The 18,010-nt window shown below is 32.0% G+C and overlaps 1 protein-coding gene across 1 annotated transcript in view; it reads left to right on the top strand.

Moving 5' to 3' along the window:
• The window catches only part of CNTLN (centlein), a 471,389-nt gene that overhangs the window by 221,653 nt on the left and 231,726 nt on the right, over positions 1–18,010 (top strand). The window contains 1 exon segment of the mRNA XM_078152483.1: positions 17,063–17,188. Coding sequence (XP_078008609.1) covers positions 17,063–17,188 — 126 coding nt within the window.

Genomic DNA, 18,010 nt, shown 5'->3' with positions numbered 1-18,010 from the left:
TTGGATTTATCTCTTTCTTCCTGTTCATATATAAACAAATTCCTGGCCTCTTTTCAACTCTCTGGACCTCTCTCTGTTTTTTCCCTAGTCTTCTGCCAACTGGTTCTATGCCTTCTGTGTCTGGCCTCCTGACAACTTGTCAATGGACTCTTCTAACTTCTACAGTCTCTAGTAGCCTCCCTGACCTATTCACTCAGCATCAGTTCTTTTCTCCCTACATCCTTCCATGTATAAATTTTTCTGACTGATTTCCTTGACATACTTTGATCACCTGATTTGATTTATTTTTGTAATCACTGTGTTCCATGGACAGTTCACTTTGAACATAACAAAATGCAAAGCAAAGTCTTTATTAATTTGAATAATGTTATGCTGCCTTTTGGCCAGCCTTCTGATGTTGAACTTCTCTGCATTAGATTGGCTAGCCTTCAGATAACAGATAACAGGGCCTGTATTTGGAGTTTTTCCAGATTGGTAGGTACTGTTCAAGCTTGTATCCTATCAGCATACCCTGTGATAAATATGATGAAACACCATAGGAATACGGATAGAAAACGAACCTTTTATTTTATTTAGAGGTATAGGCAACTCATAGGTGAAGATACTGCCTCCAACAATGCCAGGAGTTCCTTGTAACCTTCCAAACTTCTCTGTAATTTATAGTTTGAGAGAGTTGCCTAGAATATTGAGAGGGTGTGACTTTCTTAGGATCGTATAGCTAGTATTTGTTAAAAGCGTAGCTTGAATCTACAGTCTTCCTAGTTCTCTATTTATTACATCATGCTGCATCTCATGAAGCATTATATTAGGACTTTAATTATGACATGCCACTATAAACCATGGAACCCTAAACAAAATTGTTGTAGATACTCTGTGTCCACCTATTGTAGTAAATGTAAAATGGCAGACAAGGAAGTAATATTAAAAAATACTTCTAAAGCTTTAATTGAACTGTTGATATTCTCTGTATATGCCCAACAAAAATAAGTGACACATATCCACATTGACATTGTTACTCACTGCATATAAGTCAAGGAGAGAAACAGAGACAGAGAAAGGAGAGAGAGAGAAGTTTTAGCCAAGTGGAAAAATAAACAGTAAGTTCTTTTATAGTCCACTTTCATCTTGAATTTGTGACATGACTTCCTGCCTGAAACTGTTATAATCTACTGGTCCTCTCTTAAATTCAAGCTTTTCCTGTCCTTTAATTTTCCACTTAGACTCTAGAGCGTCATCTTCTGGACAGACTTTACCTAGTCAGTGAATCAGAATTGGCTTGAAACAGGGAAGGTCTAATCTCTAATGCTGACTAAGCCAGCGTGGCTTCTTCACCATGAGCTGATTAACTTTGCTCATTCTTTTAAGTATTGGTGTTGATTATGACTTGGACTACTACAGTGCCAGTAGTAATAGGATAAGATCAATGACTTAAGAATCTTACAGGTCAGCTTGTCCAGTTTCTTTGCAGAGACCTGAGAGGGGTATAGTATCCTCCACAAGGGGTCATCCACATTCCATGTAAATATCTGTACTGATGGGAAGCATGCTCTTTTATGAGTCAGCTCATTCAACTTTTGGATACCTACGATTGTCAGGAAGGTTACAAATGGCCTCTGTGTAATTTCTACTCATTTCTCCTCATTCTCTCATCAGGGACCAAATGTAATTATTTGCCTTATGAAATAATGCATTTGAAAAAATGACATCCTTTAGATACTTGAGAGAAGTCATCCTATTATCCATATTTTTACTTCATTAAGCTAAATATATTCAATTTCCTCACCTGGTACTTTTGTCAGTCTTCTCACTATTCTGATCTCATTTTTCTAAGCCTGCTTCAGCTTTTCAGTGTCCTAACTAACATAGGGTACCTAGACCTGAATACTTCCTGAATGTCAGCAAAATGTCTATACTAAATAAAGAGAGCTGAGGACAGGCAATTTTGTAATATCTGTCAAGGGACTGTGGCATCCTGGTTGAAAATTTTGTGCTTTTGAGAGAGAGAAAGAGAGAGAGAGAGAGAGAGAGAGAGAGAGAGAGAGAGAGAGAGAGAGAGAGAGAGAGAGAGAGAGTATTTCTTCATTTACAGAATGTGTAGGGGAGAGAGAGTGAGTTTGTGTGTGTGTGTGTGTGTGTGTGATTCGATAGTTACTACTTTCTATCCATTTTAGTCTGGCTTAGTCATTGTCTTCTTTAGGCCTCTAACCTTCTGTTCTTACATTTTGTACCAATTTTCCTATTTAGTTTAAGAGAGTGTGTGACACGAAAAGAAATTACTTGTTGCTTGAATATCCAGGTTCATAGAATCTTGTACTTTCAGATATTCAGGGGCAAAACATAATCTATAAATATAAAGTTATTTGTATAAAATGACTGATTTTAGTATAACATCTTTTATAAATTCTTTTTTTTTAAAGCTTAGTAATTATGGATTTAGGGGTAAGGTTATTTTTTGTTGTTCCTAACTGAATGTTACTAGTTGTATTTTCACCTATCAGTATGGGTAGCCATAGAGAAAATGCTGACATACACATTTTAAGATTAAAATTTATAAAATTTCAGTTATATATTATACATGAAATAAATATTTATTAGGATTAGAACTTGATCAACCTCGGAGAAATATGCTTCACAAAATAACTTTTATCTTTGGAAATTATACTATATTTTATCTCATGTTAAACAATAAAATTTATTTTTAAAATTAAAAAAAATTATTTTTCTTTTAAAGAAATTAATAATGTACTTCTTTCCATTCTCAATATATTACCAAACTTTAAACCCAATTGTGTAGAATGACATTATTTAAACTCATTTGAACTAAAAATATTCAATTTTACTTTAACTAAAATTTTAATTCAGTGCTTGATATTCAAAATTAATTTTAAGCTCCAAGCAAGGTAAAATAGGGAAGGTATTAAAATATAAAAATTTAGCATATATAATGGAAACAGAAAGTCAACTTTAACTACTCTGTAGTGGCATTCCTCATGCCGCTATAATAAAACTTAAGAACGTTTTAGTGATTTTTTTCTACAATTATTCAAAATTACATTACCCTTACTGAAAACCGAATGGCTTTTAGTGGATTAATTAAACTGTAGCTGGTTTGCCATCTGGGTACAGCTTGTTTAGTTGCTTTTCTACTGAAAGATTTTTCATGGAATAAAGAGTATTTTTTTTTGTTAGAATACAGCTGCCAGACTTCATTTTCTAAACACAAATAGCGTATGCTTTATTAATTAAGATTAAATTAAGTTTGAGATATGCCAAAGAAACTTTATTTTTTGTATTTCCTTAAGATTTTGAATTATGACAAAATTTTGATAATTATAAATTTAAATAAAAATATTATAACATCTCTTTTAATGTCAAATAGAATATGAATTTAGGTTATATACAAAAAAATGAAAAATGTGAAGGAGAGAATTAACTAAATCTGATTTTTATGGCTCAAGTGGTTTCATTAAATTAGAGTGCTGTGTGCTGTTCGTTAATGAACTTGTGCCATATGCTTTAACTGTTCTGGTCAATAGCTGATAAAGAAAGGCTTGTATGCTTTTTTTTTTTAAAGCTGGATAAAAATATCCTTGTGATGGGCTTTTATCAAAGGAGTTACTTTGAATTCAGTAACTACTACTGAGGCAATATGGCTCGCAATTTGCGACCCAAAGGTAGTCATACATTATTGGAATACAGCCTACTGCGCTTCACATTACACAGATGTGAAGGCCTGATTATAGCTGCTTCATAATTAACAGTGATCCGATTTGTTTTGTGGCATAAATGGTGCATGTGTAGAACATTAGCCATGGCACTCTCATTCAAATTCAACTCAAGGGCTCAGCGGCAGGCGGGTCACGAGCTTCAGGGAGTAGAAGCACAAGCTCCTCCATATGTTCTTGCTGCATCTTACTATGGCTATGAGTGCAAGATAAGTTCCCCAAAGAACCTAATCGTGTTCTGTAATTACAGCGCGGCTTTCTGCTGGCTAGAAATGAGGGAGAAGCTAAAACACTCCCTCATCAGATAATTTGTAAATTACTTTACATGGCGGATGCCTAACTCAGTTGGTTTTCAACTGCTGAAATTATAAATAATTGTAACAGATGTGGCAATATGGCTGGCCTCCAATAAATGAGGCCCTTGATAATTTGGCCAACCCTTTGACAGGCCAATTTAATAAAATGTGAACAAAATCTTCTTGCTAATAATTTATCATCCCTTTTCCCAATAGGATAAATTTAATTACCCTAGCAGTTAACAAGGTCACACCCAGATGCCAAACTCGGCTACAGTTTTGATAATGCAATCAGGAATTGAGAGGTGATGACAGCGTTGTTGTTTTTTTCATTACCTGGCTTCACATAAACACAGGTGGCGTAGCTTTCTTGTCAGTTTTTAATAATTACAGGCTATTATGGAATGCATAGTTAGCAGATTGAAAACCACACTTTAGTGAATTTGTTTCAGTATGATTGAGGTTCTAATGTATAGAGATGATAATGCATAACAAGCATAGTCCCTAGCTTACACCACTAGTGAACAGGGTTTGTTTTCTTACTTGTGACATAAGTATATGGTAACAAAATTTACAATGCCTTTTTCCCTCAGTTAATTACAAAGCTATCCTGTAAGTCACAGAATTTTGTAGTGAAAATTGTCAAAGAAATAAAAGACTGATCTTTGACATAATTCTTGATGACTTTATATACAGATATACATTAAGAGAGGGATTGTAGTATAATAGGAAGAGGCCTTAATATGTAGTAAGGGATTGAGTTCATATTCCAGCTTTTAAAAAAAATTAATTTAGGGAAACTAACTCAATCTCTCCATCAACTTATCTGTAAAATGCGGGGTTTGGGCTAGATGGGCTCTGAAATCCCTATATCTGCTCTAACTCTATGATCTTTGGATCAGAAATATTCAAAATAAATTCTGACACATTTTAGGATTTATAAGCATCTTATAAAACTTGAAACAATTAAACCCTGTTAGTTAAAGTCATCAAATTTAAAGTTCAAAGATTATTTTTCTAAGAAAAATCTTGGAGTCTCTTCATTTCAATGTTAAAATTACTTTATAGTAATCCAGTCAGTATTTCGTAAGGCATTTTAATTTCTTAATATTATCAGTTAAAATCTTGGTATACTGCAAGGCAGATGTAGGTAACATACACCTTTGGAAGTACTTAACCTACCTTTTGATAATGTTTCCTAATTAGTATAAGAAAATATGTATATTTTAGAGTGAACACTCACTTATTTTATTCAGCTGCAAGAATGTTAACCTTTCATTTGCATGTTTAACATGTCTTAGGTCAATTCTTGTTATAAGTAAAATTCCCTTGTCATCTCTCTGATGGGAGTATAAATCAATGTTGTTAGCTCTGGTATATTATAGATCATAGAATAAGCATTACATACAAAGGAAGGGGTTAATAAAGTGTGGAATGTGATTTTTGCCTTTACTAACCAGAACCTTCACATTTTATTGCTTCTTGAAGATTTTTTCTTCCTACTGGTGTCAATAAGATAGACTTCATTTTACTGAATAATTTGTACTAGTCTGTTTTGTTCTAAAGAAATCACTGGGACACATTCACTATTCATAGTAAAATTTCATCTTTATGTATATAAATTAAATTTAATATTTTGAAGAAAAACTGTTTTTACTGCTAAATGCAATTTTGCAAGCTAAAAGCTTTATGAGTTCAAATAAGTAAAAAGTGTACATAACTAGTACAAATATAATTTTGAAACAAATTGCAACTAAAATTAGTTTGATTTTATCCTTATGCCAACTTAATGTTAATTGATGATATAATCTGAAAGTTTGTACCATAATTATTACTAAAGATCTTATTTAAACCTAGTCTAAGTGAATATGCATCATTAATGAAGATTTGTGGCAAAAGTACCTACCTATTTTATCATATATCATTTTTGGTTTTGATTAAAAATAATATGTTTTTCTTTTTCAGTAGAATTTATTATTGGCAAGCTTCATTTGATATCAAGGACTCTTTATGTATTCAATTGGATTGAATTGAATTTTTGAAACACGAAATACTTACCCTTTTTAATAATTGTGATTGTACTCCTTCATTCTTTCTAGCCTTTAACTTTGATTCTTATTTGGCACTGAGATGTCATAGGATTTAGAAGCCTTATGTGATGTAGGTGTTTAACCTAACCTAAATTTTAACCTCAATTTAATTATTCAATTAAAAAAGAAAAATTTAAAACTCTTCCTATAAATTTACAGAAAATATTATCTAGTGTTTACCTGAAAAATACGATGTCTGTACTAAAAATTATTTTAACAGTTATGTTTTATTCATATCCATTAGGTAGTTTTAGAATTTAGAATTATCAGTTTAATTGACCAATCTCTAATTGGTTGAAGGATAGGAATAGTTTTCAAAAGTAAAATTACAAACTATATATAATGACATGAAAATATGTTCCAGATCAATTAAATGAAAAAAAATTACAATCAAAACAACTTTGACAGTTTTATTTTGCACTTCAAATTAGCAAAAGTGACTAAAAACCAGAAATAGTTCATGTTAGAGGGGCTGTGGGAAGACAGGTGTACTAACATTACACTGCTGGTATATCCATATTCTGAATACCAATTTAAAAGAATGCAAGAAAAGTGATTAAAGTTTGACTGGGTGTGCCTGCTTCTGGGTTTATGTCCCAAGAAAATTAAATACAGAACAAAGGCCTAATATATGCCAAAATATTCATAGCAACATTCTTTGTGGTAGCAAAAAAAGTGGAAATAAAGTAGGTGTATATAAAAATTATGACGTGAAAATAATGAAATATTATTGTTTACTGAAAAATACTGATTATGAGGAAGTGAGAGAAATGTGGAAAGATCTGTCTAAAATGACAAAGTGTGAAATATGTAGAATCAAAAGAAAAATAGAGCCAAGGGAAGGAATTGAACTTGTGATTTCATTGATACAGAGAAATCTTGATGAGGAAAATCCTGCCAGTACAGTTCAGCAGTTCTTTACAATTTACAATCTTAGAGATTTGCCTGGAGCACTGAGAAGTTAAATAACTTACCCAAGGTCACACAATCAGAAAATTATCAGATGCAAAATATTCTGAATCCAGGGCAGGTCTTTCCAGCTCTAAAGTGAACTCATTATGCTATTACTTCAACAGCATAATTAAATCACTTTAAGGAAGTTAAATTCTGAGTAAATGAACAAATGAAAAATCCAAAGAAGATCATGGAGAACAGATAATGAGTCAAATCACTTTCTTATGATAATGAAGTAGGGGACTATTAATTAGGTCAGAATGTTATGTTATAAACATTGTTAGATAACCATTATCTTTTGGGATGTTTTTGCTAAATAGTTACTTTTTGTCATAAGGGAGAGTTTATTCAATGGGGCAGTGAGCTTTGTTTTTCTTTGATATAAAAACAATATATCTCTAAAACATTAAAAATTAATAGCTGTAAACTTGAATCATAAGATTTTATGGCTACAAAATAGTTGAAGATTATTTAATCCAATCAACTCATTTAACAGAAAAGGAAAGTCAACATAAAAAAGCCATGTAACATAAGAAATTGGTCATATGTATTGATCTTTTCAGTTATTATGTAACTAGATAATATTTAATGTTGCCAAAACATATTGTCATATAACTACAATATTTATATTGTAGGTGACTCTGTCATAATTAGTTTTTTGGAAAAATTATTTAATTTTAATTTTAAATGAATGATTTATTAATTAAATTAATAGTAAAAACACTACGGGTTTCTCTATTTTAAGATCATAGATATAGAGTTCTGAGGGACTTCAGAGACCATCTAGTCAAACCCCTTCTTTTTAGAGATAAGAAAATGAATCCAAGGAGATTGAATGAGCCAACGGCCTCATCCATGATTCCATGGGAAGTTCCATGGGTGGCCTTTGATCCTAGGTCCTTTGACTGTAAACGAAGCCTCTAGACAATCCTATACCGTACCTGGTTTCCTCAAAAGGTACTCTAAAGCTAGAATTAGACAATGAATCATTGAGCATAATAAAAAGCTAAAAACTTTTCCATATAGATGATGACAAATTTGTTTATTTCATGTCTTGGGCCTTTGATAAAATGAAACTTTGTACATTTTCTTTATCAGATTCACTCTTGGGTCATCTTTCTGTTTATGGCTTAACATAATATTCTCATTTTCTATAACTTTGATCTCAAGATACAGACAAGGCTTTGGTTACACGGGAAATTGGAAGGAGCAGTAATTTTATTTTTATTTTATTTCACTTACCCAGAGTACAATTCATCCATTCCTTCACATCCTGTTTAATTCTTATCTGTATATTCTCATATATATCTATATATATATATATATCTATATATATAGAGATATATCTATATATCGATATATATCTATATATATCGATATATATATATAGATATATATCGATATATAGATATATCTCTATATATATCTATATCTTCCAAGTTGGTTTAGGGATGGTATTGTACTAAATGACTGAAAGCCTACCTTTTTTTTCTGTTAGTGTCCCAGAGATACTAATATACCAGTTGAATCATTCTCATTTTTACTATATAACTAACATTTCTTTTTCCGGTCATGCATATCCCTTATAATAGCTTTTATACCACATACTACCTCAACATCATTGTTAATAATGTGTTCTTGCCCACTTAAAACCCACAAGTTTCTAGCTTTTTGTTGTCCTTCAGACTGCATATAATTCTAATTTTTCTGATGTCACAGTATTCTATGATTTAGTGCCATATAACATTAACTAGGAAAAAATTATGTTAAAGGAAAGTGATTTTATAGTTGCAAGTTGTATGGGATCTTTCAAAATACTACACTATTTCCAAAATCATCCTAATCTTCTGCTGGTTAATTCTGAGCCTATGTCAGTATCCATTTGCAATATTTGGCCTACCCTCTGCTGTCTTGATGTCTTTATTTTAATTTTAATTTTAATATTCCTCATGCCTGTCTGTTCTAGTCTGACGAACTCCATCTCCACCTTTGGAAATTTCTCTTTTTCCTCAAGGATACACTCAGATTATCACCTGCTCCATAATGCTTTCTCTGATTCCTGGGTTCCTCCTCTCCTCACCTGAAAATTATCTCCCTCCCACTTAAATTTCTTTAAGCATTTAAAAAAATGTTTTAGTATGACCTTAACAAACAACAACACGAGCATTTCAATATGCAAAGAACAATGAAAAAGAGATGGTATATTAAACTGAATTTATGTACAATTTATTTTTATGCATATTACATTTAACATGGTAATATCAAAATTGTTCAGTGTGTCTGTGTCGTCTTATGAACTTATTTCTTCTCTCTTCTATTTACTTTTTTTTAATGTTTCCTATATGCCACTGTTTCTCTGTATTACTCTAACTACCCACTAATTCTACCTCCTCCCAGAAATAAAAGCATTCCCTTCCAACAAACAGGCATAATCCAACAAAAGAAATCAGTACCTTCCTATTTAAATTTCCTAGAAGAGTTATCTTTTGCAATATTCATATTTTTTCTTACATTATAGTTTTGGGTATTCCTGCCTTGAGAGTAATGTTATTGATTTTTATAACTTTTTTCTTTCTGGGTTTTTGTGACATTATTTTCTCTTGGTTTTCTGATCTAATCCAAGGCTCTGATTTGGGCCTTTTTTCTATTTTCTCTCTATATGCTATTTCTCTTAGTGACTTCATCAGATCTGGTGGGTCAGATGACTGTCAGATCTATAATCCATCTCAAGTCTTTCTCCTGCAATCCAGTCCTGCATCAACAGCTGCCTGTTGGACGTTTCAAACTGTTTGCCCCTCAAACACAGTATATCTCTGACAGAGTGCTTTTTCATTCCTCCAAAAAACCAACCCCTCTTCTGAATTTCTTTGGAAACAGCACCATTATTCCAGTCTCCCAGGTTCAGTACCTTGATGTTATCCTGAACTTTCCTTATTCAGTTAACTCCAGGGGCATTATTATGGATTTGCCTGGAACATGTACTGGACTTGATAGCATGTCACAGTGTCATCTGTGAATAGAAGGATTTAGAAACTTTGCCATTGACTGTATATCTTTCTTTCATTGAGACCTTTTGTACAGGACCATCATGAAAAACATCTTCATGTGTGGTGATCTGAATTCTGAGGAGCTGGATTTGGATCCTGGATTTTTCACATATTAATAATTTGTGTTACTTTGAACAAATATCAACTTCTCCAGGTTTCAAAATTAGGCAATATGGAATAGATGATCTCTAAGTTTCCATCTAACTCAAAATGCTTTGGTTCTCTGAGGGTTCCTGTGCAAAATTTCCTATGAAAATCTGCCCCATTTCTCCTCTTGTTTATATCAAAGTTGTCCTCAATATTTACTTAGATAACTAATATGTAAGTTGCATGAACTTGAGATAACAGGAATATTGGTTAGTAGTTTCTAATTTTTTTCTTTTTCCTTTTTTTCAGTGAAAATACCCATTTATGATCTCTCATATTCTCAGGTCAAGCTAAGAAAGCAAGCATTTATTGTCGTTCTTGTCATTTTTGTTGTGTCTGACACTTTGTGACCCCTTTTGGGGTTTTGTTGGCGAAGATACTGTTGTAGTTTGCCATTTCCTTCTTCAGTTCATTTTGCAGATAAAAAAACTCAGGCAGATAGGATTAAGTGACTTGCCCAGGGTCATACAGCTAGTAAGTATCTGAGGCCAAATTTGAACTCAGGAAGTCTTCCTGACTCCAGGTGCAGCACTCTGTCCACTATGCCACCTAGGTACCCAAGCATTCCCTGCTACATGCCAGAAACAAAGCTAAGCACTAGAGAACAAAGAAAGGCAAAAACAGGCCTTTTTCTTAAACATCTCATGGTTGAAGGGCAAGGAAATATACAAATAGTTATGTACAAATAAGATATATACATGTAGGAAAACTTGGAGATAATTTCAAAGGGAAAGACCTAACATTAAAAGGGATAAAGAAAGACTTCAGTCTACCCTCCATGAGATAATTTTGACTGATTTTAAATTGGTTTTTTTCTCTTAATCTTTTGTGTGTACTTAGACATAATCAGCAGTCCTCCCAGTCACTTTTTATAAGTAGTTTTTACTTCTTCATGATCATAAAAAACAATGGGGGGGGGAATTCTGTTATTGTTGTCAATGGGAATCTAGAGTCCTGTAAAAAATTCTAGTAGATCTATTCCATTTTGCATCTATTTGTTGTTCTCCTTATAATTCATCTAAATTGTTTTGGTATAATCTGTCTTACCTGAGTTCATGCAAAAATCTCCACAGAATTGTTATTTTTTATCAACCACTTTTTGTTGTTTTATAATGCGGTACTACTTTTAATCTTTTAACTACTCTCTTCTGTAGTGTTTTACAAATGTGCTGTAAGCCAGGGTTGGATTTGATTTGTGTCTGTTTGGTAAGGACATTAAGCATTTAGTGGCTAAGATGTAATTTGTGGGATCTTTGCGTCTCCTCTTTATTGTGACAATTTCATAATTGGTTACATTTCTCCCAGAATTTATAATAGAAACGTCTTCTCTACATTTTCAGTTGATAGCTTGTTTCAGTGGCTTGAACTGGAGCTGCTGTAATCACACTCTATAACTTCCTCATTTTCATTCATTCTTTTAGTTAAATGTTTATTTGGACCTTTGTTCTGACTAGTTAATTATGTGACTTGTAAATGTACAGCTAATTGTGAAATGACTATATGTCAGTAGTTATTCTTGTCCAGTCTATTTTAATGGACTCTAATTTTTTATGTTGTCTATCACATCTTCTTTGCTTACCATCTTTTTGATAAAATTAATAACATAAAGGTATAATTTATTCTTTCTTTATATTAATAAAAAGTACTGAGTAGTGGTAAAGTATTTGGCTTTCTTTGTTTCTTATACCTCTATGCCAGATAAATTAGGCTTTCGGCTCTTAAGGGAGAAATGCAACAATCCATTCAAAATTTTTGTTCTAAATTTGTTGTGATTATTATATATGGACATTTTAGCTTGTTTAATCATCTTGTTTTTCAATTTAGAGATTTCATTAATGAGGTCTTTAGAATAAGATGCTGCTTAAATCCACAATCCACAATCCTCAGTTTTTTTCATTTGACAGAGCCCACAGTTACATTAAAACAACAACAACAAGAACAACCCAGACTTCTTAATTACTGTTTACATTTTCATTATTCTCATGTCTTCACATTTATGGCGGTGCTTTAGTGGAGCTTTGATCTCATCAAGGTGGGTACTTGCATTATGAACCATAATCCACTTATACCTTTTTATCTTATGCGATTCTTTTCCATATTGTGCTATAAATTTCCTACTGGGGGATTTACCAATAGGCTGGGTTCTTCCTCTAGGTCAGGGATTCTTAACCTTTTTTGTGTCATGGACTCCTTTTTCATTCTGATAAAGCCTGTGGACCCCTTCTCAGAATAAAGTTTTAAAATGAACAAAATAAAATACATAGAAATATAAAGAAAACCAATTACATTGAAATATAGTTATTGAAATATTTTTTTAAAGAAATTCAAAGACCCCTGTTAAGAACTCTTGGTTGTTTTTTGTATTTTTTTTTTTATTTTTAACATGGAAGGATGCCAGTGTAGCATTTGGGCTGTCTTAACTTCATATGCTTTATTATTTACTTTTTAATATTTGAAGAACTCATACTTATATCATATGAATATTTCCTCTACTAATATAGTTTGGAAACTCTCCGTGTCTTAGTAGACTTTCTTTGTGAATTGCGCTGCTAAAAAAATCATTTTCAGTGTCCACTCTATTGATGAGTCTTTCAGGTCTACAATCCATTCCCACCTAGTACTTAAAACCTTTACAGATTTGTAGACTGCCAGTGCCTGTATCCCAGTGGTATAACCCAAGGTCACTTATCTGCCATGATGAAATCTCAGAGGAAGCTTCAGTGCAGGAATTAAAAGCTTTTTATTTGAATGAAAATTATATCTTAGAACGTGGAGAATCACTATATGTAATATGTCATATATTTTATGTATATATTGTGAAAAGTTTTATTTTTCCAGTTTTACTGCAGGTTTTTGTGTGACTCAAGAAAAGTCATTTCAAATTTATTTGCTAACATAATGAGGATAATAACACTCTGTAGATCATGATCTGTTTGGAAATGTTAAATGTCAAGTAAGGTTAACATAAAAGAAATGTTTTTAGAAATAAGATTTGTTTAGCTTGGCAAACCAGCAAGTAGAGAAATATTTGCAAACACAGTATGTGGCACTTAAAAATCCAAGAATAAGGAATATAGAGGTTTGCATGAGTTGAGTAGAAGGGAGAAAATAATTTAGAAAGGTATCAAAAGGCTTTGAATGTCAAGGACTTTATAATTTGATATACAAAGCAAATTAGGAATAAAGTAATAACGGTGGTGAACATTTCATAACAAGGTATAAATAAATAATAGGGATAGTGACTAGACTTGTGATTTCATTGGTGTGTGGAATGCTGTATGAGGAAGCTTTCATTACCAATGAAAATTGTTACTTTTTTTTTGGCAACTTTTAGTGTTAGAGAGTACCTAGAGTACAGATAAATTGACTTACCTAGGATCGCACAGCCACCATATATCAAAGGTAGATCTTGTTTCTAAGTCCAGTTCTCTTTCCACTATAAAACACTGCCTCTTGTATAAATAATATTGAGAGAAAAATGGTTATTAAATTACAAGGCTATGGGAAACAGGCATGCTCGTATCCTTGAGAGATTTAGACTCTAACAATATAAATCAAAAATGGTCTCATAAGAAATGATCTCATAGAATTTAGAGTATTTTGTCAACAAAGTAAGAAATAAATGATATTTTTCAATAGTGACACAAAAGGAATTGAATATTTTATATCAGGGTCCTTAGAAATAAAAATTGAGAATTATGGTATATGCCAAACCTTTAATTAAATGCAAATTTATGAATATTGGATTCCTAATAATAAGAGAATCAAGGGATGAGGCTTTTTTTTTCTTGCAAGGAATGAAATTTTTGTTCTACTCATCTTTTTGTTTTCTGTGATCACTCAATAAATATGTTGTGAGATATAAATGTCAGTGGAAAATATTGAAATAGTATATGTTCATGGGTTTTAATGATCTCAGATATGACTGGTTGAGAATGCCCTAAGCATTGTTAGGTTTCCTGTAAAAATTTTTTCAAAGATTTATATTAAGATTTGAGGCTTATAAGTAGTTTATCTAACAGAAAAATAAATGTTAAAATAACACATTGAGCAGAGTATTTCACTAAAAATAATTTTACAGTATGTTGTAGAGTAACAATCTATTGGTTTATTTTCTGGATTTATATTCTTATACTTGTCACTCATAAGAATCAGATAATAGACTGACATTTTGTAGAAAATTCTTAAATTTTAAATCATGAACTTGAAATGGAAATCATTTGTAAATGATTCCTACTTGTATGGATAATGCAAACGTGTTTTCCACTTGATTTTTCCTTCTTATGTGTTTGTAAACCTCTTTGATGATATTATTTATGAAAACTATTTACACAGAACTTAGGTCTGAGAAAATGTTGCATTTGGAATATTAGAGTTTTGTTTAATCTTTGCACCTAATGGGGAAAATGGATTGTTAGTAAGTAGAGCCTTCTTTAAACTTTCCACTGATTTGAATGCTTGAATTATTTTAAAATAATTTGATACCTATTATTTTTATAGGATTTTCAACAGTCATCCTTATCTAGTCTACAAACCTTAATGGTGTCACAACAGTCTGAAATTGACTTTTTACAGGAGAAATTGAAAATAGCAAATTTTAAACTATCAGAGAATTCCTCTACCAGTATTCACATAGGAAGCATCATCTCAGGAGCTGGAAGAATGCATGAGGTAGAGTAGTTTTACTATAGTGTATATGCCATGATGATTTCAGTCAAACAGTTTTGCTTGGGGGAAGGTCAAAAAAACTCCACAAAACAAATTTTTATTTACTACTTCTTATTTGAAAAGCTTATTTAAAGGAATTATTTCTAAAGACTCGCTAAAGTAACTAATCAGTTTGAAGTAGAAAGTAGAGAGTTTTACTTTGTTAAAATATCATAAATTACTTAGAGGATCATTTATTTATACATTTAAAAATTAATATTTATCAGGTTTTATATAATTTACTGAGGACCCGTATGCTTATTTTTCCCTAAAAGTGATCATACATTTTATTGATATTAAAAATCAGTAGTAGATGTAATGCTGGTCAAGCTTGATACATTCATTTCAACTGTTCAACACCTTTGATCTCAAGATAAGAGGAAAGTCATCTGTATTTTAAAAACAAGCAGTATCAAAATAACTAATCTTTCATTTAGATATCATATTTTACATCTGAAAAGTAGTATAGTTTGTGGATATAGAGCTGGCCCTAGAGTCAGGAAGTCTCTTGGCTTCAAGCCCAGCCATTGGCACCTAACTGGTTGTGAGATACTGGGCAAGTCATTTAACTACTCAGTGTCCAAGGAAACATAATATTATAGGTTGTTGAACAATTGCTGATCTGTATTGGTAGAAGGCATTTCCTCCCAGGGAATTGCCAAACAAATCAAATCACAACTTCTCTCTACCTCCCTACCCTATTTACATATAGTAAAATAATATTCAATAACTTCCCCCTCATCACAGATACAAAGAGGAACTTCTATATTGTAATTAATGAAGAAATTGAGAAATTAGAATAGTATAATTCCTCATGTAAAAATGTTCCTATCATTGTTTTCCTTTTAAAGTAATCATCGCGTGTGTTGGCATTACCTCAAAGATAATTAGAAACTTTAATCTAATTAAAATATCAGTGTAACAATCTTACATTGTAAAAATGTTGTCTCTGGATCAGTTAATAAAACTATTTTTTCTCCTCAAAATAAGGAGTTTCAAAATGCTTCTCTTCCAGTTTTGTATTGCTTAATTATTTTAATCAAAATATATTACTTTGATAATGATACATTTTTCTATAAAAACAATGAGATTAAGATGTTTATTAATACAAATAATTTCTGCTTTTAGCATTTGCAAATTTGTCCTATAAGCTCAACAAAAATCTAGATAATAGCTATTAGACCCAGAGATCTAAGGTGGCATTTTATTTGCTTATTCTAAAATAAGCTGTAGTTTTCTGAGAAAATGTTCATTTGACATAACTACAGTAGTTGGCTTTTGCCATTTTTTGAGTATAGACAAGTCCATAATGATAAAATACATTTAAATGTTAATTCAGAGTTTTATAATTTTAGCTTGTTTGTATGTTACTGAAGTTGAAAAAATACCTCTGGCTAGTTCATTGTTTCTCATAAAAATTTAAAAAATGAGAGGGAATATTCTGAATGGAACTTTATTTCTTTTTTTCATGAGGACATGCAGTATGAACAAGATGCTGCCCAGCTTAATAGTGGTGCTTTCATGTATTCCTTCTCCAGATTGCTGTATGAAGCTGTACATAATATAAACACATATTCTTGTCTCTAGTTAGCCACATTATAGTTAAAGACCATATGGTCATTATGGTATAAGATCTACTGTCTGTTGTATTTATATTCCTCAAGCATATTGTTCCTTCAACTTCACAGTGTGTTAAACTATTTCAAAGGGAAAAAAAATCCTTTCCCTCTTGTTTCTGGTTGTCCTATCAAGTGTAACCTTGGACCCTTATAGAGCAATTAGACCAGCCTCCATCCCCTCCTTTGTAATGAGGTTTCTTGCATTTCTGAGTCTATAACCCTTTAGTCTTCCCTAATGGGACATCATTATTCTGAAAGAAACAATGTAAATGTAAATGAATATTCTCATTAACGAGTCACAGAGAAACCTTTAGCGGTAGCACTGTGGTAATTCTGCTTGTTATTTCTCTGGTATTCCATGCAGGATTTTTTTATAATTCATTATTAGTATTCAAAATTACTTGTTCTTTAATTTTGCATGTCTTTCATAATCCAGTGTTCCAACTAGTTCAACCATGTCCTTGTTTTATTCTCGAGGAACCACCTGTGAAACGTTCAAGGTCTCTGTCCCCAAAGAGGTGTTTTAAAGACTCGGAGGACCTCAAGAAGCTTAAAGCTGCTGAAAGGAAGATTGAAAACTTAGAGAAGACACTGCAGCTAAAGGTGAATGTTAAAAAAAAAAAACTCTTTAGTGTTAACCTTGCGGAGATAAAGATATACCAAAGCAAATATACACTTTGTAAAATACTGCATTTATATCTTATTATGTATTTGAATTATTGGGAGTAAAATGTAGGTACTTGGTTTCATTTTTAAGAGTTCTAAGGATCATACAGTAAAGAAAAAATGCTAGATGCTAGTAAAAATGAATGTAGATTGTCCACTTTTTCCATTATGTGAGAAGGTTTTAGTGGGAAATATTTTTATTTCTAATTTCCTGGATATAGACATAGTGTTTATACTGTATAAAAGTAAAGATATGTATACACACACATATGTTTATATATAAACATGTTTATATATGTATATGTTTGTATGTGTATGCACACACATACATGTAAACTCCCTATAGAGGGAGAATATACACACATACATACATACATATATACATACACACATATATACATACACTACACACACACACACACACACACACACATATATATATATATATATATGAAAACACATATGTGTGTATCTATATTTATATATTTCTTCTCCCTCTATTGGTACAGTTTATAAACCCTCTCTGATTTAATGGATAGGCTTTAAGAATTGCTGTGTAGTGGAAAAATTCAGTATCTCTCAGACAACTTGGTGACAAGCCTCCCCTAATTAAGCTGCTACTCAAATCATACAATCCCCATGCCATACTCAAATCTTTTGTGGCTTGGTAGAAACTGCTAGAATTTGTACTCCACTGGCATGGGCTTTGAGGAGTCAGGGTCAATGCTACTTTGCAAGGAAGTGTTGGAACAAGACTTG

The sequence above is a fragment of the Phascolarctos cinereus genome, unplaced genomic scaffold, assembly GCF_003287225.1.
Source record: "Phascolarctos cinereus isolate Bilbo 61053 unplaced genomic scaffold, phaCin_HiC Scaffold_4;HRSCAF=312, whole genome shotgun sequence".
NCBI lineage: Eukaryota > Metazoa > Chordata > Mammalia > Diprotodontia > Phascolarctidae > Phascolarctos > Phascolarctos cinereus.
The sequence above is the reverse complement of the archived record's forward strand: the minus strand, read 5'-3'. Positions and strand labels throughout refer to the sequence as shown.